This window comes from Suillus subaureus (genome assembly GCF_016647635.1).
Source record: "Suillus subaureus strain MN1 chromosome Unknown BJ212scaffold_46, whole genome shotgun sequence".
Classification (NCBI taxonomy): Eukaryota; Fungi; Basidiomycota; class Agaricomycetes; order Boletales; family Suillaceae; genus Suillus; species Suillus subaureus.
Genome location: NW_024538602.1, coordinates 235,244 through 257,324, shown reverse-complemented (window position 1 = coordinate 257,324; position 22,081 = coordinate 235,244). Strand labels below are relative to the sequence as shown.

General features: G+C 44.5%; 5 protein-coding genes across 5 annotated transcripts; all 5 read right to left on the bottom strand.

Moving 5' to 3' along the window:
* Positions 1–11,512: 11,512 nt before the first annotated feature.
* On the bottom strand, positions 11,513–11,701 carry BJ212DRAFT_1238797 (uncharacterized protein; the record flags this gene model as incomplete). The annotated part of the gene is made up of 1 exon (XM_041329563.1): positions 11,513–11,701. A coding segment is annotated over one exon (189 nt), but the record flags the coding sequence as incomplete, so codon positions are not given.
* Positions 11,702–12,098: 397 nt separating this feature from the next.
* On the bottom strand, positions 12,099–12,776 carry BJ212DRAFT_1282645 (uncharacterized protein; the record flags this gene model as incomplete). Its single annotated transcript, XM_041331693.1, has 1 exon — positions 12,099–12,776. One exon carries the CDS (start codon positions 12,774–12,776, stop codon positions 12,099–12,101), a length of 678 nt encoding a protein of 225 aa, XP_041187807.1.
* A 27-nt stretch (positions 12,777–12,803) lies between these two features.
* BJ212DRAFT_1303681 (uncharacterized protein) lies at positions 12,804–13,484 on the bottom strand (the record flags this gene model as incomplete). Its single annotated transcript, XM_041333455.1, has 2 exons — positions 12,804–13,251; positions 13,444–13,484. The coding sequence occupies 2 exons, from the start codon at positions 13,482–13,484 to the stop codon at positions 12,804–12,806; spliced, it is 489 nt and encodes a 162-aa protein (XP_041187806.1).
* Positions 13,485–14,947: 1,463 nt separating this feature from the next.
* Positions 14,948–15,817, bottom strand: BJ212DRAFT_1303680 (uncharacterized protein; the record flags this gene model as incomplete). The annotated part of the gene is made up of 5 exons (XM_041333454.1): positions 14,948–14,980; positions 15,063–15,081; positions 15,205–15,310; positions 15,367–15,412; positions 15,443–15,817. The coding sequence occupies 5 exons, from the start codon at positions 15,815–15,817 to the stop codon at positions 14,948–14,950; spliced, it is 579 nt and encodes a 192-aa protein (XP_041187805.1).
* Positions 15,818–19,533: 3,716 nt separating this feature from the next.
* On the bottom strand, positions 19,534–21,837 carry BJ212DRAFT_1485901 (uncharacterized protein; the record flags this gene model as incomplete). Its single annotated transcript, XM_041341046.1, has 3 exons — positions 19,534–19,708; positions 21,023–21,654; positions 21,718–21,837. 3 exons carry the CDS (start codon positions 21,835–21,837, stop codon positions 19,534–19,536), a joined length of 927 nt encoding a protein of 308 aa, XP_041187804.1.
* Positions 21,838–22,081: the final 244 nt, after the last annotated feature.

The following is a 22,081-nucleotide window of genomic DNA, read 5'->3' as shown; positions in this document are numbered from 1 at the left end:
TGCAAGGTAATACTTCTACAGGAAACAGGATGGAGGGATAGGAGGTCCGAAGGTCTGGAGGACTGGAGGACTGGAGGACAAGAGGACAGGAGGACAGGAGGACAGGAGGACAAGAGGACAGGAGGACAGGAGGACAGGAGGACAGGAGGACAGGAGGGCAGGAGGACAGGAGGACAGTATGTCTGAAGGTACAGAGGGCAGGGTGTCCAAAGGACAGGAGGATAGGATGTCCAAGGGTTAGGAGGACAGAATGTCCGAAGGAACAGGAGGTCCGGAGGTCCAGAAGGAATAGGGGCTACATCGGACGAAGTCCGATATAGAAACAAACAGAGGTAGACTACCCTAAGGTAGAGTCAGAGAGACAGGGATTGGACCTAAGTCCGGAAAGAGGGAAAGTACCAGAAAGGCAGAGCTCCGGCCTAGGGAATCAATTCCTAGGCCTGATGGGTAGGACAGACTTAGGTGGACCAAAGTCCGAGAGAGGATTGGGCAAGTCTAAGTTGATATTCAAACTAGGGAACTACAGGAGTATCTACAGGGGTTATATACTGAACAATATCTGAGGGGATCAGTAAGCAAAGGAGCAAGGCTATGTACAAGCATGTGGAAACACATTAGTAAGTAAGATGGAACATAAGTAAATGAACTCGGAGATGAAGACTCATACAAGGATCAATAAGCAAGACAGAAGAAGAGGTAACCGAAAGCTGGAAAGGTAGAGATGCCTAAATGGGGATAGGTGCAGGATCTCGGACAGAGGGTGGGAATAGGTCCAGCATTAATATCCGGAGGTCCGGAGATCTGGGGATCCGGAAGACAAGGTGGATACAGGACCAGAATACAAGAAGGTGGATATAGTCTGGAATCCGAGATGAGGTGAAGTCTGGATGTCTTGCTGGATGGAGTGTGCATAGGGTGGACAGGATAGGGTTGTATGGATCAGGCTAGCAGTGAGGATCCGGAGGTCCAGAGCTCAGGGGTAAATCAGGAGTGTAGTCAATCCTGCTGAGGTGTGGAGCACAGTGGGAGGGGATCTGGGAATGAGCTGGATATGAAGTGGGGTCCGGATATAGGCTTGGAAGGCGTGGAATATGATGGAACATGGGTCCGGATTGTGGGATATGACACCTAGTAGTAGTACTTTGAGTCCTAGTGCTGCTGTGGTCAGGTTCGGTCAGGGTTGAGCAAGAACCAATAACTGGACCTAGGTCCAGTTCTACCAGACTTGATGAACCCTGAACTGGACCTTTGCAAATGGTTCAGAATGGTCAGGTCTGGTCATTTTCAGGTTCAAATGTGAACCAAACCCAAAAAACTTTACAGTGAGTGAAAAAAAACATAGGCAGGGCTTGTACTCATAGCTATGCATCTGCCAACACAGCTGCTTCCACCTCAACCATTGCAGAAATATGACCATTCCTATATGCCACCTTTAGTAATTGTAGTGAGCTGAACGTTAATGCTGCAAGTCCATTGCATCACACATAGTGATGTGCACAGCCTGGCTTCAGGCCCTGGGCTGGCCCAAGCTGGGCCCAAATAGGCTGGGCCCAGCCCAGGCCTAAGTCATGGCCTGAGGAAGGCTTGGGCCTGGGCTTGTGTTTTGAAAAGCCTGAGCCAGTGGCCTAAGCTGTGGCTTTGGCTTCAGTGGCACTGCCATAGAAACCCACCAGAGGTACATTTCCTGACTCTATTTTTGTCTGCTTCTGACTTGCATCTCTTATCAGCTTTGATGGTCCATATGTCACAGTGAGTTGCCATGTCTTGTGCTTCAGTTGGTTGACATTACTCATATTGCAGTCAAAAAGCCTGCATTGTCCAACATATCCAGCAATTTATCTCTTGTGTGTTGCTATGAAACAGCCACGGTGAGCAATCAGTGCTATGTCCAGTGCTTTGTGAGCTCAATATAACTCACCCTGCTGTTGGAAAACCAGATCTCAGTTGCACCAACCAAGATTTTTGGTAAATTTGAAGCCTTATGTGCTTTACCTTTGCAAGTGTGATTGTGCACCCAATATCTTTCAATTGATTTATGTTGGTACATGTCCCTCTAACATCCCTCCATGCTACCCACCCATGACAAGCACAGATGCTGAGCACCATGTTGGATGTCCTGTATGCAGAACAAAACCCACAGCTGCCCTTCTTCAGCATGCTGAGAAGGCAGCACTGCCATCCCAAACCAAGGCAATTAATGAATTCCATGCTGCAGAGGCTGCTAAGTGTGCTGCTGAACATATGTACCCCCACTTCATCCCCCACTGAATCTGCAAAATCACCATCTCCCATGCCATCAACACCATCTACCATCAACACCCACAAAAGAGTGCACCCTGAAGACTCCTCTGATGGAGAATCTGCTGATGATGAGCACAAAAACGCATGTACTAATCCCAAGCCTTGAAAGCAGTGCAAATTGGCTGTTGTCCCAACCAAACCAGAATCGGTTGATGCTGATGGTATTCTGATTGATGTTGATGTTCAATCTCTTGCAGAACCAGTGTTGACACAAGAAGCCAAAATGGCTGATATTGACACTTTTTTTGGTGCTACCTTTGATCACACAGGGGCCAATTGGAAGGTGAAAAAGCACAGGAAGTGCAAGATGTGCCTGTAGGTTTGCTCACTTGTAGTCATACTCATGCTGATGCATATTCAATAGGAAAGCATGTATTCTTGTTAATGAAATATCTACCCTCCATCGTCATGCTGAGGCAAAGTTCTCTGGCAAATATTGGAAATGGGCCAAAGAACATTCATTTGAGTCAATGCTTCCTGGTGATGTCAAGGCCTGCAAGGACAATACTGTGCAGCAGAGCATTAATGCACATCTGACTGAGTGGAAACTTGCTGAAAGAGTGGTTTCATATTTGGATAAGTTATTCAAACAGGCTGCAATCAAGTGGCTTGTGGCTACTGACCAGGTACTACATCTCTCTTCCTATAGAACTGAATTAATGTCTCTTTATCCAGCCAATTCAAGCACTCAAACATCTGAAATTCAAAGAAATGATCAATGTTGCCGCTTGAGCAACCAATGGTGTCAAAATTCCAGGCAGGAAGGCAACCCATGCAGAAATAATGAGAATGTTCAAAACTCATCTTATGGGACTCAGGAACACACTCAATGTAAGTAATATTTATCATATTGCTCTATCTACTCAACTGATGTGCACCTATGTAGAATGCCACTGTTAAGGGCACCATCAATACTACCTTTGATGCATGGCAGGCTGAAAATGCTGATGGTTACTTTGCTGTCACAGGGCATTGGATTGAAGAGAAGATTACCACACCATGGGAACTTGAAAGTGTGCTGCTTGGATTCACTCAAGTCAATAATGCCCACACAGGCAAGCGTCTTCATGGTGCTTTGTTTAAAATCCTCAATTGTGTTGGTGTCATGCACAAGGTAAGTTAGGTTTACTGTGTATATCTGGTAGTCTTATAAAATTCTAGCTTGGATATGTCACTTGCAACAATGCTACAAACAATGGCACCACCCTACAGTAGCAGGCTAGCCTGAACATGATTGTCACAACATTCTTCTCCTTGCAGGCCTTCTTGAAGAAGGCATGCACTTGAGGTGATTTTCAAATCTAGAATTTCAATCAGTAAGAGCATGTAATCTATGCCGCCACAAGAAATAACATACCTGCTCAATGAGTGCAAGGGCTTTACCAAGCAAATCACCAGTGTCAAACACATCATCCTTCTCATGGTCACTGCTAACTTCCATGGCTGCAAGCTCCTTATTCAAAACATCAAGATTAGCATCATCCCCCATATCAAGCATGTGACAGATCTTCTTCATGAGAGCAGCTTGAGGAGTGGGTGCGACTGCATCTACAAAGTGATGTGCAGCAAGGTTCAGTATGTGTTCCTGGCATTTGATGTGGTGTGTGGCCACTGGCAGGTATCCACTTGATGCCTTCTGGATCAATTGTGCAAGTGACCTCCTTCATTGCAGTATCATTGTTGCTTGCATTATTGGAGGTCATCCACCCAACCTATATGAACCATTAGCTTTGTGGCAGGATAGTAGATGTCTTCACTCACTGTCATTTCACTTCACTTCACTTTCTTGACTGTCATCTTTGTCCCTTCATATTGCTCTTGTTCCCTCACTATTATCGTACAACTTCCCTTTCTTGACTGTCCCATGTCATGTCTTCCCTTGCTGTCATATCCCTTTCCTTGTCTTTCTTGACTACTGCAATTCTTTGCTTTGTCTCACTCTCCCTCATTGTCTCGTCCACACTATACCTTTTTTTTTGTGTCCAATTTGTGTCCATTGAGAGTAGTGCTCTATGTAGGACAATACTGGCTAGTCTAATGGGACCCCCTGTGTCCCTCTCACATCTCTGGAGTCACGAATGCCCTGGTGTGAGGTGTACCCCAACCAGTCTGCCATTCCTGCCAACCATTTTAGATGTGCCCTCCTGTAAGGATGAGATAACTGTATATGTGTGTGGTATTTGTATATATTCTATTTGGTTGTGTGTCTGGATGCAAAAGAGATGAGTGGATGCTAAGGGTTGGCGATTAGCTTTGTGTTCTCGTATTTCTCTTTTCTTCTTGGGGTGGGAATTCATGGTGACAAGCATTGTTGGGTTTTTTGATGGGAAAGTGTGATTCAGGGTGGCTGGCACTTTGCTTTACATTATTGACTATATGGTGCATCAGTTCTGGATTATTTAGGTTGGCAGCAGGACTTCACCAAGTGTCGATTTCAGTCTGGATATGGCATTGACGTATCTTACAAGATGAGGGATGGCATGACTGTCAGTTAGAAGGTGTTGAAGTAAGGTTGCTTTTCAGCTGAGTGTTGTGGATTTGGTGGTGGGCTTGTTGGTAGTGAGGACATTGCAGGAGGAAATGGTGTACAGTTTCAGGGGTTTGTGATGTAGAGAATGAGATTCCTCCAGGTGTATATTGTGCATATTATGACTCACGATGATTGGTATAGTGTGCAACTCACTGTCTATGACTTTCCCACACTGCACAATGCATTCCTGCACATGCACTTAGCACGCTCTTCCCACACTTGGTTGCACTTTGTCATGCAGCATCTGGGAGCATCCATCTATTGTCCAACCAGTCCCCTAGTGCATCCCTTTCCATTATTTCTCATATCAGACCATATTTAGCATTGTATGATACATGATTTCATCATGGACCCTGTCCTTACATCACTTACATACTTAGAGCGCTCCCTGTTTGCTTCTGAGCCCTGGGAGCACACCTAGGCACAGCTTACCTGTTGCCTGACCAAAGTTTTCATACACAAACCACCATCATGTCAGTAGTTGTCTAGCAGTCAGAATCCAGCACCATGAGTTAGCATCTATCAGAGTCATCACCTTAGTCCTCAGTGCAGTCTATTATCACCAGTCATCACTCAGCAGCCTCAGTTCATGCCTTCACACCATCTATCAGTGTTACAGTGCCCCACTCTTTTTCCCATCATCACTATGGATGCCTTATGGCTGTACTTCTAATGCTTCCTCTTCACTGCTGTTTCCTCATGGTCCCCTTTATCTCTGACTCATACTTTGTTTTCCCATGAAGCTTCCTTTCTTAGTAGTCATTACCCTTCACCCAGCTTGGTCTGTGCACAATTCTCTTATGTATATAAAGCCTTAGTTACTGCTTGTATTTTCTCTAACTTGAATCTACTTGGTTCTCTTTCATACTTGAACTCTAGCTCCTTGGGAAGGAGGCTAGCCTTTGTCCCATTTGAACTCTAGATCCTGCAGGAGTCTAGATGATCGCTCCTGAGGGAGGCATTAACTTGATAAGGCTTTATCCTTGATCAACCTTGATCCTTGATTCCTTTATTGGAATGATGCTCTATCTGAGTTCATAACAATCAGTCTTTTATATGTTCGCACACTGTGTGCACCTTATTCCCATGCTTCATGCTCTTACATGCTTGACATTCCCACATGCGCGCTCCCAGCATGCTTCACCAGAGTTGACCCAGTGTCACTTTGTGGATCTTGCTTTCCTTGCTTCCCCTAAGGGTTGAACATATCGCCTGGCGCACTTCAACCAACAATTTAGAGAGTCAGTAGGCTTTCTCTCACCCCAGAGGTAGAGCCATTCTTTCTTTCTATAGCTCTGCAAGCCCAGCAGAGCAATTGAACCTTCAGTGGGTAATGGGGACAATGAGGGGACTCTGATTTTCTTAGGTAATGGAGGTGTTTGTTGAGGGGGATATGCTGTCATCGGAGGTTCATGAGCAGGCTGGTAAGGCATTTGGGGAATGTTGTGGTGAGTTTGATGAAGGAGTGGTGAAGGATGTTGGGGTTGAGTTGATTGATGTGTTGGAATCTGGGTGATAGGTGCCAGGTATAAGTCCATTGCATCATGGTGGACTGATGGTGTTCTTGGAGGAGAGCAGATATACTGAGGGGGAGGGACTTGTGGCAGAGGATTTCAGGGAGGGAGTTTCTGGGGCTGTTGTTGTTACTTGATTCTGCTGCTCTCTTTTTGCTGCTTTGTCTACTTCTTTGTTACCATGTAGTCCTTTGTGGCCTGGGATCCATTTGATTGTAATGTCAAAGAGGGGGTGTTCACATGCTAGTTGGTGCATCATTGTTTTAAATTTGTCTGCTAAGTATGTTCCTGGGCGGGCTATCAGACTCTCACCAGATCAGATTGCAGCTTGATTGTCGATCAATATCATGGCCAGGAAGATTGGGTCTTCTTCTGTTGCAATTAGGTGGGCTGCTAGGATTAGTCTGACTTCTTCTGCCTTGTATACAGTGTGTTGTTTGTCTGTGCCTAGGTGATATTTCAGGGTGCATGGGCGCTTCCCTGCTCAGAATAGGATGGCAGCTGATCTGATGTTGCCTTTGAGGCCAGATCCATCACAATAGATCTGGATAAGTTCTGTTGTGCTTTCACTTTCCTTGATTGCCATTGTAGAGACTTGCACCTCTATATTGCCACTATAGGACGATATACCACCCCTTCCCACTGATACTCCAGTTCTGATCCTTGGGATAAGTCACTCATGCTATCATGTGCTAACATGCAGCTGTGGTGCGCATGTGAATGCACTTGCATGTACTATGTGCCTGATCTAGGTCCTCTGCTCCAGTCCATCCATCCATCCATGTCCTTGCTAAAGTCCACTGGTGCATTTTTATTGTATTCTTATCACTCTGACATATCTTCTGGACTGATTATGGTGCTGTAAATGCGCATGTGTGTGCTTAAGCACCATTACATACAGATATTGCTACCTACTCGCTTCGCTTCCACACTACAAGTGAGACCTAGCACTCAATATAGAGAAGGGGCTTATAGTTTTTTGAAAAAAAAAGGATCCTAGCACTCCCCACCTCTGTGTATTAGCAGTAGTTTGCACATTAGAGAAAGTTGAAAGCTCCCAAAAGTCCAAATTCACACACTACCTGCTTAGACATGATCATCTTGCGCCAGTTTGATTCCTTCTTCACTGGATTTAGTTTCTAGATAGCTCTTGCCTCTATGCTTTAGACCCCCATCATGTGCACTGTCATATCCCACAATCCAGACCCATGTTCCATCATATTCCCATGCCTTCTGAGCCTATGTCTGGACCACACTTCATATCCAACTCATTCCCAGATCCCCTTCCACTGTGTGCTCCACACCTCAGCAGGATCAACTACACTCCGGATTTACCCCTGAGCTCCGGACCATCGGATCTCCACTGCTAGCCTGAACCATAACCCCCTGTCCCATCCACCCTATGTACACTCCATCCAGCAAGACATTCGGACTTCACCTTGTCTCGGATTCCGGACTCTATCCACCTTCTCATATCCCAGTCCTGTATCCACCTTGTCTTCCAGATCCCCAGATCTCCAGACCTATTCCCACCCTCTGTCTGATATCCTGTGCCTATCCCCATTTAGGCATTCTCTGCCTTCTGGCTTTCGGTTACCTCTTGTTCTGTCTTGCTTATTGATCCTTGTATGAGTCCTCATCTCTGAGTTCATTTACTTATGTTCCAACTTACTTACTAATGTGTTTCCATATGCTCATACATAGCCTTGCTCCTTTGCTTACTGATCCCCTCAGATATTGTTCAGTATATAACCCCTGTAGATACTCCTGTAGTTCCTCAGTTTGAATATCAACTTAGAGTTGCCCAATCCTCTCTTGGACTTTGATCTACCTAAGTCTGTCCTACCCATCAGGCCTAGGGATTGATTCCCTAGGCCGGAGCTCCACCTTTCCGGCACTTTCCCTCTTTCCGGACTTAGGTCCAATCCCTGTCTCTCCGACTCTACCTTAGGATAGTCTACCTCTGTTTGCTTCTACATCAGACTTCGTCCGATGTAGCCCCTATTCTTTCTGGACCTCCGGACATCCTGTCCTTCCATCCTGTTTCCTGTAGAAGTATTACCTTGTAGTGGGAACTCTCCTGAGCACTTCCTGTATTCCTCCGGAACTCTCCCATGCTCCTCCGGACGTTTCCTGCACTCCTCCGGAAGTCCTCTAGCGCTCTCCAGCAGAGTAGCCAGCCTCCAGAAGTCCTCCAGACTTTGTTGGACCATTATCGGACCTCATACGAAATGAAGGGCACATACTTGGGTAAGGGGCACAGCATATGAGCTGAGGCCAAGCCCCTCTGAGTCAGTCTCTCTTCCCCTTGAGCAACATGGTTCTTAACATGCACCATGTATCCATGCACACACTCTTACTTCCTATCACCCCAGCATGCTTTTGTGCACATCTCAACTGCACTTCACATATCCTCTAGTGCCCGTTCGGTTTCAGAGTCTCCCTCAGTCATTTCGAGGACTCTCTCTCAGTAGCTGTCCTTTGGGTTGAGTTCTGTCTCACATCCAGGTCTTGCTGTAGAGTTCCCCTAGTAGTAGTCAGTCTCTCCCATAGTCTATAGAGCTCACCTTCACTATTTCTCTTGATTCTGCTATATGGGTCTTGAAGGGTAGGTGTGTTGTTGGAGGGCGTTGGTCTGGGATGAGGGTTTCAATGTCGTCTGGGGTGATGGAAAAGAAGTGAGTGAGCTTGTGGAATGCAGAGTGATGAGAGGAAATGAAATGCTTAATGGCTTGTTTGACTGGTTGGTGGAGTGGATGATTCTTTGTGTGCACAGATAGGTGGACTATGGCTTGGTGGCAGACATTCTGGAGGAGGAGTGGTATTAGGAGGAGGTTGGCATGTGTCTTGACAAGGTCCATTGCAGTGCTTCTCATGGCTCCTGTCATTGTGATGGCTGCAATGTGTTAGACAGCTGTTAGTTTGCAGGCTGTACCAATGGAGCCGTGTTGGAGTGAGTCTGAACCAGGGTGGAATGCTAGTGTGAACCAGAGGTCTGCGGTGTATAACATCTTCAGGATTGCTACTGCTTGATATAGTTGATGCATGAGTTGGAGAGGTAGGCCTTTGGATATGGTGCCAAGTCTTCTGAGTTGCAGGACATATGCTGTTCCTTTGGCTACTGCATTATTGATTTGTGGCTTCCACCTGAGTTCTTGGTCAAGGAGGACTCCTAGGAAGTGGTGAGTAGGTGATAGCTTGATTTTTACTTCTTGGACTGTGAGGGTCGATTGTTCCTTGGTTCTGTTCATGGAGAAATCCATTAGGGTGAACTTGTTGGTTTCAAAATGTGAGTTGTGGCTATGGGACTAGTTGAAACCTCCTCCTGGTCATTCCAGTATGTCTTTGAGGATGCGGTGGGTGGTGTGGAAGTTCCTTGCTATTGCCATGAATGCTGTATCATCTACGAAAGCTAAGGTTAGTTCTTCTAGGGCTGCCCTACCTTTGCAAGGTTTTGCAACTTTGACTAGATCTGTGTTGTATATGATATACAGAACCATTGATAAAGGGTTGCCTTGGCTGATGCTGTTCTTGATGGGGATCCAATCTGATGTGAAGCCATCAAAGTGGAGGTGAGTTGATCTGTTCATTAGTAGACATTCTGTGAAGTCTACTAACTTCCTTGGTATTTTCCACATGTGCATGTTGTGCAGGAGCCTTTTCATTACCACATTAGGGAACACCCCTTCTATATCTAGAAATAGTACTGATACAACTTTGTGGTTTCTCCAGGTGTGTTTGATGGTGCTTTCAAGCAGATAGAGCAAATCTGTCATGGACCTGCCTGGACAGCCTCCAAAGTGAGTGTTGGGCAGTAGCTTGTGGTGTTCTAGTATGTAGATGAGTTGTTCCATGACAATGGCTGTGGGGAGTTTGCTGGTGGTGTTGAGGAGGGCAATGGGATGGAAGGCTTTTCATGTGGAATAGCTGGGCTTGCCTGGTTTCCTTAAGACAATGGTGGTGAACTGGCACCATTCATTGAAGTATGTGTGGTATATGAAGGTGGCATTGAAGAGGTGTAGGAGGTAGGGGACTAGGATGGTATTACATTTTTTGAACACTATGTTACATACGCCATTGGGACCTGGGGCCTTGTATCTGCTGAGTTTGCTGATTGCAAGGGTGACTTGGTCTTTGGTGATTCAGTGGTATGGGGCTACAGGATCTGGGTATATGTAGTCAGTTGGTACAGTATTGATAGGAGGAGGAGGAGGAGGAGGAAAGAGTGCTTTGGCTATTAGGATGCTTTTTCTGTGTTAGTGAAGGCTTTGGTGGTAGTTCCATTGGCATTGACCTTGGTGAGGGTTGGAATGCATGACTTTCCCCCATCACTTGGGGCTAGGGTAAGGTACTGGTTTGCTGTCCATAGGTCATTGCCTTCCATGTTCTCTAACCATTTGATCCAGTGCTGCTTCTTCATGTTGGTGATTTCTTGGGCATATTGGTGTCTTATTGTCTTGAGTTCATTGTGGCATGGATGGTTCAGGATGGCTTGCATTTGATATGCTTGATGGCTTAGGTGATTGACATTGTGGTGACAGTTGGAGAGGTCTTTGGTCCACCAGCATTTGGAATGGGGGCTGGGTTTGGAGTAAGGTACGCATGTGTTGATTGTATCCATGATGGCCTTGGCCAATCCCTCCACTGAAGTCTGAAATTCTTTGTTAGATGCTAGGGGTAGTGTGGGATAGGGAGAGAGGAGGTTCTTAAGCTTGTCATTGAAGTCTTCCCAGTCTACTTCGTGCCAGTTGCATTGGGGCATTTTGTCCATCTTCAGCATTGTGAGCTTTAGTATAGTGGTTATAGGGATGTGGTCAGTGCATGGGCCTCTTTGGGAGGGGTTTGTTGTGCATTCTATAAGAGCTTCATTGGTGTGTTTTGTGCCAAAGACATTATCTGGTCTTGTCCAGTTTTTCATGCTCAAGGATTGGAGGGTGGGGGTGCCTAGAGGGAGGAATTGGATCATTCTGAAGTCAGTGATTAGGTCTATTAGGGATTAGGTGTGTCTATAGTTGAATAGGTGTTGGTTTCTGGTTTCTTCCCAGAGGGGGTGGTGGTGGTTGAAGTTGCCTAGACATAGAATGTGGTTGTTGAAGGCAGGGTATATCATTGCTATATTACATGTCAGGTATTTGGTTAATGTATTGAGCATGTCTTGTTTTTTGCAGTTGTTGTATATGTTCAGGATGGTACAAGTTCTGTATGGTCCAGATAGTTGTACAATAGTGACATCAGATGAGGAAAAGGGTATCTGTCTCCAATGATTAGTATCTAGGGACTTGTTTACAAATATACATGTGCGGGTTTTAGATTGGGGGTGTGTGTGGTGGTGGGTTAGATAGAGGACATCCCATCTATAGTTGGCTCAGGTATTATGGAGTAAGCTAATGTGGGGTTCTTGGAGGGTGACAACATCGAATTCTGACAGTTTATGGCTGTTCAACAGTGATTCTTGTGCGGCAAGGGATGTATTAAGGTTTTGCTGCCAAATCTTTAGTCTAACAGGATGGTTTTCAGGTTCATTAGACATTAAGGTTGGGGACGGAGGTTCCACTGTCAGATTCTAGTTCATCATTTTGAAGAAGGGAGAAGAAATTAGAGTTTGAGGATAGGGAGGGTGATAGGATGAGGTTTTGGGAGTGGAAGTTGAGGGTGCTTTGTTTGAGGGTCCTGGGGTTTTGTGTTCTGGTGTATAGGCTTTGCAGTAGTGGGAGTTGGGGTGATCTGGGTCATTGAGGTTTGGGTTTTGTTGGTCATATGACTAGTGTCCAGTCCATATCCATTGGGAAATATGGCATCCTGTTCTCAGGGTATTTTTTGTCGAGTTCTTCACAGCATTGCTTGAAGATTGGGCATGAGCAGCTCCAGCTTGCATGGTTTTGGGTTTTGCAGTTAATGCAGCATTCTGTTTGGTATGCATTGCATGTGGTTGTGTGGTGGGATCCTCCACAGGTTGCATATGTGTCTACCAGTGTTTTGCAATTGTGTGCAATGTGTCCAAATTTCTGACACTTGGCATAGTGGATGGGCTCTTTCTTATCTTTGTGCACTGTAATATGTTCATTAGTGATGCATATGCCTTCTTGAAGAATGGAATTGGCCATGTGTGCGTCTCTAAGATGAATCATTGTGAATGCTTTCCTTTGCTCATTGGATTGACATTGGGGTGGTTTGATCCAATGCATGAAGGCTGTGGTTTCATCTGGGAGGTTGTTGTTCTTTTTGATTCTGTGTAATAGGTCAACATTGCTGAGGGGAAGGTTGATGGGTAGGTATTGACCAACTATGGGGAAGGTTTGTTTTTGGATACAAGTCATTGGGCCTAGTTGTTCCATTAGTAGAGTTTTGCCTTCTGTTCCTTGTAGCCATTTGGCTAAGAGTTCATTGTTGAATTCAATTATCAATCCCCCATTGTGGAGGGGGAGGACCATTTTGACTTCACCAGGTGGGGTGTCTTGTCATTTGATGAATGCAAGGACAGCTGAGATTTTCTCAGTGATGTCTGAGCAGGGTGTGTTAGGAGGGAAGATTTGGTTGCCAGGGGTTGAGTCCAGTATAATTTGCCTTTCATGTGCTGCTGCCCTGGCTAGCACTTGGTCCACCATGGGGGGGAGATTGGTTGCTGTGATTGCACTACAGGATTGCCAGCTGGCCATTGTTTGAGAAGTGGGGTTGGATAGGGTCTTGGTCATTAAGTCCTTGATTTTGGTCTGGAGTGAATTGACAGCGGGAGTGAGTATTTTGATTGTGTCTTTGATGTCTGCAATGCTACTGTACACTCCATCTGCTACTTCTTCTACTCTTTTGATCATGGCTTGTATGACTATTTGGTCTGGGTCCTTCTCTGTTATGGTGCTAATGATTTTCTCCAGGTGTGTGATGGGTCCTTCTAGTTTTGTGGATATGCTGTTAGATATGAGATTAATTTTATGGTCATGGTCAGATTTAATTAAGGGAATAGCTATGGCTCTGATGACATCTATGTGCATGGACATTAGAGAGTGAGCTTGGACAGTCAAGGAGAGCAGTGGTTATGGATTCCACTGTGATCTCTGTAGCTGGGGTTATGAAGAGCTTTCTTTCCAGTTCTGCACATACCATTTGCTCATCTTTAACATTGGATTGGTTTGCTGGGTCATTTATTAGGTCAGGAATTGATCTATTGGAGAGATGGAAGTTGTTTGCATGGCATTGGGGTCTGGTGGACTTCAAGCCTTGGGATTCATTTGGTTCTTCTGTTGACATTTCTAAGGGATGATGTTAGTTTTTAGCAGTACTTAGGGTGTTGTTTGGGACTGGAAGGTCACCATTGGGTGCAGTGTTGACTGGGAGTTTTTTGGGGTCCTAGTCAGGGTGCCACTCAGTACAGAGCTAAGAGGCGATTCCATACCTTACCTTGACTATTGTATGTCTGTTGTCACCCTTATTAACTTTGCTTCCCTTGCTTATGTATTTCTTGACTCTTGACTGTTCTTCTGTCACTTTGCCTGCTGTGCAATGTGTTTCCTTTGTGGCACACCATGGCTTCATGTCATATCCACATATCCAGATCTCAGATCTAATCCACATCTTATCTCCAATCTTATCCACATCTTATCCCTCTCCAACATCTCATCATTCAATCTGCCCACTTGTCCAGTCCAGTCCACAATTCATCTGAATCCATAACCAGCACTTGTCTCATTTTGGTAATCCCCTAACTCCAGTATTTCGGTTATCTGTATATCTGTCCTGCTCACTGATCTGTTACCTATGCTTCATTTTCATTTTATTATTTGTGATCTGTTTCTACTTACCAATAGACTATCTATATGCTTCATACATAGCCTCGGACCCTGCTGATTGATCATTCCATTAGATACCTATAGTATATAACCTTCTGTAAATCTCTGTAACACCTCAGTTCAAATATCATCTTAGTTCTACTCATTCCTGTCCTCCAGACTTGAGTATCTCTACTCTCGTCACCCTCTGAGACTTAGGATTGATTCCTATAGTCTATCTGTATCTGCCTCTGTCTACGACAGTGCACTACTGTTAGTTTCTAGTCTGGACTCATCCATATTAGCCCTATGATACTTATCCTGCATCCAGAAGTCATCCAGATCCGCTATGCTACTCATCTGATCCTCCAGATGTGTTAGTCTTGTCCTTCTGAAATAAGGGGCACAGTGCACAAGCTGAGGCCAAAGCCCTTAGGATCTGTTAGCCCTTGAGTATGACCTTAACACTTCAGCTATGTGCAACAGCATCCAATGATGCTTTGCTTTGCTTATTTCTGCCATGTCTCTGTCAGATGTCTTCATCAGGACATCCCACAACCATGTACATGTTCTCACAGACATTTCTCATGATAAATGCATTCACTTCCTTTTGAGGCAAAGTTCCCATGCTCACTCTCACTCATATTCATTTGATTGACCATGTGTGATATTGGATCATTGTTATTTATTTATTTATATGTGTGGTTATGTGTTTGCATATCTATCTACATATGATATATGGAGGTATTGAGTTGACACACACTTGTAGAAATTGGTCCATGTACTGTGCATCTAGAGCCGTATCTAGATGTGGCTCAATGGAGTCTCTCATATCATATCTATGATCTGATGTGATACATCTGGAGCTGACTCTAGATGCAGGTGATATGAGAGATATTTACAGACATGATATTAAGAGTCAAATGCAACCAAACCACATGCATGATGACTGACAATGAGCTGGGATGTTATCCTACAATATTAACCAATGCACACAACAGTACTATCATCAAACTTCATCTCATTTGGAGGCAACACTGGACATGACTTGTCACCATTCTGATTGCCACAGCCAGGCTAATGAATGTGATGTCACCTTGCAGCTGGAGCTGCTATCTCATGTATCTCAATCTTGTCATCTGCTTCATCTATTGCTATGCTTGATGATGCTGCCCACTTTCCCAATGATGTGGAGGTGATGCCTAATGAGATGTGTTTCAATATGAGTTTGTGAAGTGCAATCAAGTTCACTATGCACCTGGATTCACAGTGTAGGTATGAGTTGTTATCCCAAGAATCTGAGCCTACACTAATCCAAAGAGGATCTGACCCACTTGATAGGGACCAAACTGTTGACCACAGAGCATTTTGATGATCTTCTGATGAAGTTTCCCCACCTCATTGCATGTTAGGATGTTCCAATCAATGTTGAGGGTTCCCCCTTTCCAGATGCATCCAGACCAAGTGCTGGCCAATCCCAAGCAGACGAGAAGGAGAGGACATATGCCTTTATTGCTGTGCTTCTTGGTCCATGTACTAGGGAAGGTCTTGGCTACTTTGAAATGATCATGGAGAGGACTGCTGCAATTGAAGACAGCCATGATGTACACAGGGACCATTGCCATGAACTGAGCTGCAATTTTGCACCCTTTGTGGCTGGCATTAGAGGTCCATGGCATCTTACAAATGGCCTTAGTGAAAGCAAACATTGTGCAGTGGCTCTCATGGTCTGGATGATCTTCAATGTCATAAAAGAGATCTGGAATTAATTTGCTGACATATATGCCTACCAAGATAGCCAGCTGGTAAAGTGGTCAGGACATATCAAACTCAGCAAAGGCCCACTGATATGTCCTACAAACAATAGAGTCCTTGGGCTCAGACTTGTCTAATGCAACAGAGTCCATTGAGAACTCATCAGGGGGCACAGTGTGAGAAAGAAAGTCTGGTAAATATTGCAGAGTGATGGAGCAAGCTGCCCAGGATGCACATAAACTGGTGGCCTACACATGTTGCAAAGCTTCTGCTGTGCCATTTGTGACTTGAGAGGTGAGAGACTTTGCGCTTGGAAGTTGAGCTGCTTTGCTGAGATTTATCCATGATTCAAAATGAGGTTTGCAATGGTGATAACCCCAACCTCCAGAGAGATACCATAGAATATTATTGATATGAAGAGTATTGGCAGTGATGATGAAAGCATTTTGTAAAAAAAGATCAGCAGCACTTGGAGAATCATGTGGGACAAACTTTGACATATAGATTAAGGCCACTCAAAAGACCATGGGAGAGGAGGAGATAGAGAGAAGGGGAGCTGTGACAGGGACCAGGTCTGTAGGGCATGACATGTTAACTAGGAGCTTTGTGAAGTCACAGATGAAAAGCTTTTGCTGGGTAGGATTAGGGAGGCCTAAACTGTAGTCACCAGAATCACCAATGATAGAGTGGAGAGGATATTCAAAGGCTCTGTCGAGATAGCTCAGAGGATGCTTGCAGGCCAACCATTTTTTAAGATTATGGCAGTGTGTCCTGGCTTCAAGGCAGGCAGAATGGGTGTCTTGGTTGTCAAGATCAGCACAGACCTTAGTAATGGCAATGGAGACCAGTGTCTTGGTATCGGCAATGAATGATTAAAGGGTGACAATAGTGATGATGGTGTGGTGAAGATTCTGGTCATACTGCATGAATGCAGTGGGAGAAGGGTTGTTGACAGACAGCTGTATATGAAATTCAGCTTCATATACCTGTCATGTATGAAAATGAGGTCTTTGAAATCCAAGATAGTGGGATGCTGTTACAAACTAGGATATTGTAACAGCAGCAGCTTGATAAGAACAATGGCTGATGTTATAATCAAGACCTCGCAAAATGCAAGGGTCGTAAGACAAGGCAAAGAGAGTGTCTCTGACTTGAATATCAGTTTTAGACGACTTAGGATTGGAGGTCCTAAGCAAGAGATATTCCAGGTGAAACCTAGTAAGATTAAAGTAAAGATCTCCTAAGTACATCATTGACCATATATATAACTATAGGTGATTCAGGGCAGGTGTAGGTCAATGATGAGTCAGAGATAAAAGATGAGTCATCTAACAACAGCAGTGGTGATTGTGATGTAATACAAATGAGTCAGAGATAAAGGATGAGTCATCTAATGATGGCAGTGGCAATCGTGATGTAATACAATGGAAAAGTAGGAAAAATGGATAAGGGTGTATGTGACTGTAACAGATGCACTTGCCTCAAAATGATCCAATCCATAGGTAAGGATCTGAGCTCGCTTTGAAGTTATGGCAGGCAGGTTGGAACAAGTGACAATGGGCCAATCAGCAGGACTGACTGAGACTGGTATTGTCATAGTGGCAATTAGACAGATAGTGTGTGACATGGTTGGCTAACCTTGCTGGAGAAGACTTTTGATCAGCCAGAAAGGTCTCATTAAGCTGGACAACAATACCTTGGCATTGCCAGTATGGGCATACACCAAGGCTCTCTTGAGCATCACACAGATCTTGATCATTTGAGGAGATGGCTTCTTGTTCAACTTCAGAAGGGGCTGCTAATGCTCCCATATGCATTTGAGGAGAGACATTATGCCAAATGTCATCCACTGATATATCTGTGGGAAGGCCTGTAATAAAGCAAAGCAAAGGCAGTCAGCACAATGCAATGACATGCACATCTAGAGTCAATTCCAGTTGCGCAGCATGATCAAGATGATGGCCCCACAGAATCATGAAGCACACAAACAAAAGACACCCACATCTAGAGCCTACTCCAGTTGCACAGCATAATTGAGACAATACCCCTAATACACCTGTGGGTGCATCTAGAGCTGGCTCTACATAAGAAGCAGTGCAATGCCCAATATGTATGTTCACCATGTGTTGATCAAATGGACAAGAAGGAACTCACATGTGGCACAAACACAGCCAAGTGAGGATGCAAGGCATCACAGATGTAGGGATGAGACCATGCATTGGTAAGTGGAATGATGACATCAAGATAAATTGACCTGGATGGGATGTACAGATTAAGAACAATGGTCAGTGGGTGGAATAGAAGAGGATGCTCATAGAACACACATCCCATTTCTCTTAGCAGGATCCATTGATTCAAGCTGCAACATATAGATGTTTTCAAGACACAGATTGCAGGGCACATTCTCAAGTTTGATGGAATTATTATAACATTGATGAGGCAGCAAGATGCAACAGTTGTGCATGATGCCAGTATGAATGTGCTTGCCAGTGAAGGAATTAACTACTAGGCTATGGTACTACAAGGAATACCAAGTCAGAGTATACGTGTGATCATCTCAGCTCTGCCTAGGCTGCTATACTTCACACAGGCAAGTGCATTCAACCCAAGGGGAAGCAAGTGCAACACATCCACAGGTCATGCAAAGCATGGGAAAGTTGTGCACTAATAGGTGAAAGTGCGCAAAGGGCTAGGAATGTGATGGGGACTAAGGGAAGATGATAGTTGATACTGATGGGTGTGAGAATGACAAATGTGATGAAGATGGAGTGTGATTGCCAAATGCTACTGACTATGGCTCAAAAATGCATGCACTATGCTGAGGGATGCTCAGGGATACTAACTGGGAACTAAGTGGTAGCTAACTAAGTGATAAAAATATGAATGCTAACATGCAAAAGCCAACTAAGTGCATTCCTACGATGCAGAGCTGACATGAGTAAGGTGTGAGAATGAAGAGGGTATATGTAAGTAAGGGTCCATGATGGAATATGGTGTCATGATAAGAATAAATGCAAAAATGTACCAGTAGGACTTGCTGGACAATGGATGGATGCTCCTGGATGATGGGTGATGAAGCATGGGACATGCACAGGAACTGGGAGAGTAGTGCACATGTCGCACGATGCATGGGAAGATCACATGTGTATAGGCTGAGTGGGAGAATGATATAGGGAATGATGCTGCAAGTTCATGCTGCAAACTGCATGCAGATACATCACAATATTGGGTTCTATGGGCATACAGAGGTGCGAGTCTCTACACTAGCACCCTGCACATAGCTTCCAGACAAAGCAGACATGATATGTCCTTGTTGGACATTGTGGAGGCCAGCATTAGGTCAAACCCAATGAGATATCTCATTGTAGAACTGGCAGCCAGTAGCGATGATAGTAGGAGGAATCAGCTTGCCATTGTCAGGCACCACATTGATGATGCCATCATCATCATCATTGCCATTGTTTACTCTGTTTGTGTGTGGTCAACCACATGTCACATTGGCTTGAACTTTTTTAAGGAATGTCTTGAAGTGAGGGAGAATGGAATCTGACTGAAGATGGCTGTACTTCTGCATGAAGGCTTGAGGATATACTTTGATCTTGGCATCCTGCTCTTCATCAATATCAAGGATGTCCAGATCTAAATCCAAGTGCTCATCATGAGTGACATATTAAGGAAACAGTTGAGGAATTGTCTCCAGATTTATGAGAAGACTGCATTTGGGACCATCAATGAGGCCCCTGCCATTGAGATGAGGGATGCAATGACCTTCCTCATCATAGATATTGACTTCTTTCTGTGTTTCAGGTTCATGGAGTGGGAGAGAATGAAGGTCATCTGGGTATCTGATGTCAGGGTCAGGGGGGCTGTATATGTGTCATATCTGCATATCTGGATCTCAGATCCAACCCTTATCTCATCTCAGATCCACATCTTATCTCCAATCCTATCCACATCTTATCTCCCTCCAACATCTCATCATTCAATCTGTCCACTCATCCGGTCTGGTTTACAACTTATCCAAATCCACAACCAGTGCTCGTCTCCTTTCAGTAACCCCCTAACTCCAGTGTTTCAGTTATCTGTATATTCGTCCTGCTCCCTGATCTGTTACCTATGTTTTATTTCTGTTTCATGATTTGTGATCCATTTCTACTTACCAATAGACTATCCACATGCTTCATACATAGCCTCGGGCTCTGCTGATTAATCATTCTGTTAGATACCTATAGTATATAACCTCCTGTAACTTTCTGTAGTACCTCAGTTTGAATATCATCTTAGTTCTACTCATTCCTGTCCTCTGGACTTGAGTACTTCTACTCTCGTCACCCTCCAAGTCTTAGGATTGACTCCTATAGTCTATCCATATCTGCCTCTGTCTCCAACAGTCCATTACCGTTAGCTTCTAGTCTGGACTTGTCTGGATTAGCCCTACAATACTTATCCCTCATCTGGAAGTCATCTAGATCTGTTATGCTACTTGTCCAACCTTCCGGACGCATTAGTCTTGCCTTCCTGAAATAAGGGGCAATACTCAGGTAAGGGGCACAGCGCACAAGCTGAGGCCAAAGCCCTTTGGATCCAGTTATCCCTTGAGTACAACCTTAACAATATGACATCATGGATAGAGAGGATGTCATTGACAGAAACCTCAACCCAGTCTCTGACAATCATACAACTGTGTGGAATAAAAATCATCATGTGAGGAGGGAGGTCAGCAAGTGTCCAGGCAAGACAGAAGAGAGAGACAGGATGTATGATATGTGGGTTGCGACTGCCATGGATAGGTAACAAATGTTGGTATAATCATGTTCATGGTTCCAATTTCAAGCCTCTACACAAAGAGCATGTTGATTGGTACTTGCTATTGGCTGGTTCTGCCCATAATGACATGCAACAGAAAGAGGGATGTGCTGCTGAAGCCAACCATCCTTCAACCAGGATGAGGGTGCATTGGCAACAAAATCATCATATTGAATTTTCATCATTCAGTTCAACATCAAGACATCCTGCAAGCATAAGGTGATGGTGTGCTGGTCACTAATATGTGTAGAAGGATGTCAGTGAAGGCCATTATCAATGAGATAAAATACTGCCACAACCAGGGTTGATTCTGAATGTGGTACAGAAGAAAGGAGAATATGACATATACATACAGCATGTTAGTTGTGTCTTCAATTTTCCAGTCATGGAACTCAGAGTGAGGTCCATATGGGTGCATGACATGGACAGCCATGGATGGAATCTGGCTCAGAAGGCAGGCAAGAAACATGACACCCATGCAATAGTGAACAGAGGTCAAATAAGTATCACCATGCTTCTCATTCAGAAGAGGAGTGTAATTGGTGATGTTGATATCTTTGATGTTGGCAACAGGGCTAAAGCCAAACCATAGCTCAGTCAACTGACCATCGCTGATGGCCATCATTGAGCCTGTTGGATCAAAGCCAAGTTTTCCAAACTTGGGACAGAACTGACAAGATTGAAGACACAGGTTCAGTGTCAAGAAAAAGTTATGGTTGGCAAGGGTCTTGGGGAGAAAGGCATGCAGGCCAATCTGGCCAGAGACAACAAGAATAAAGTCCAGGAAGTGCTTGGAACCTTGCCATAAGAGAGTGGGATTATCGCTATGCAACTTGAGATCTGTGTCAAAAACCAGGCTAACATGATGATGAAGAAGCTTTATGGCAGAGGAGCAATCATTGACACAAAACATCCTTTCCAGATTGGAAAGGTTGAGGGTGGTGATGGGTGTTTGCTCCCAGGTAGGACCATCGCTCTGGGCACCCTCTTGGTGCAAGAATAAACCATCAAATATTGCTTCTTAGGTGACTGCATTGTTGTCATTGACCTCCTGCAGGACAGGAACATCATCAAGGTTGAATGGACTGGTGGCAGTAGCATCTTGATTGATTTCATTGTCCAAGTTGAAATTGTTGTCAGACCTGATGGAGGAATGTTCAGAAACCATGATTAATGAGCAACACACAACAGAGAAAGCTTACAAAAAAGTATACTCAGAGTTTGATTCCATCAAGAGATGTGAAAATTAGGGCAAGGACAAGCTTCAGAATTGTGTGGACCAAAGCACATATTATACTTTAAAGCTAGAATCAGGGTCAGCAGTCTTTAATTTGAATTTTGAATATGTCTTTATGGAGTGAGGCAGGACACATTAATTAATGAGTTGCAGGGATTCCAAATACTTGGTGAAA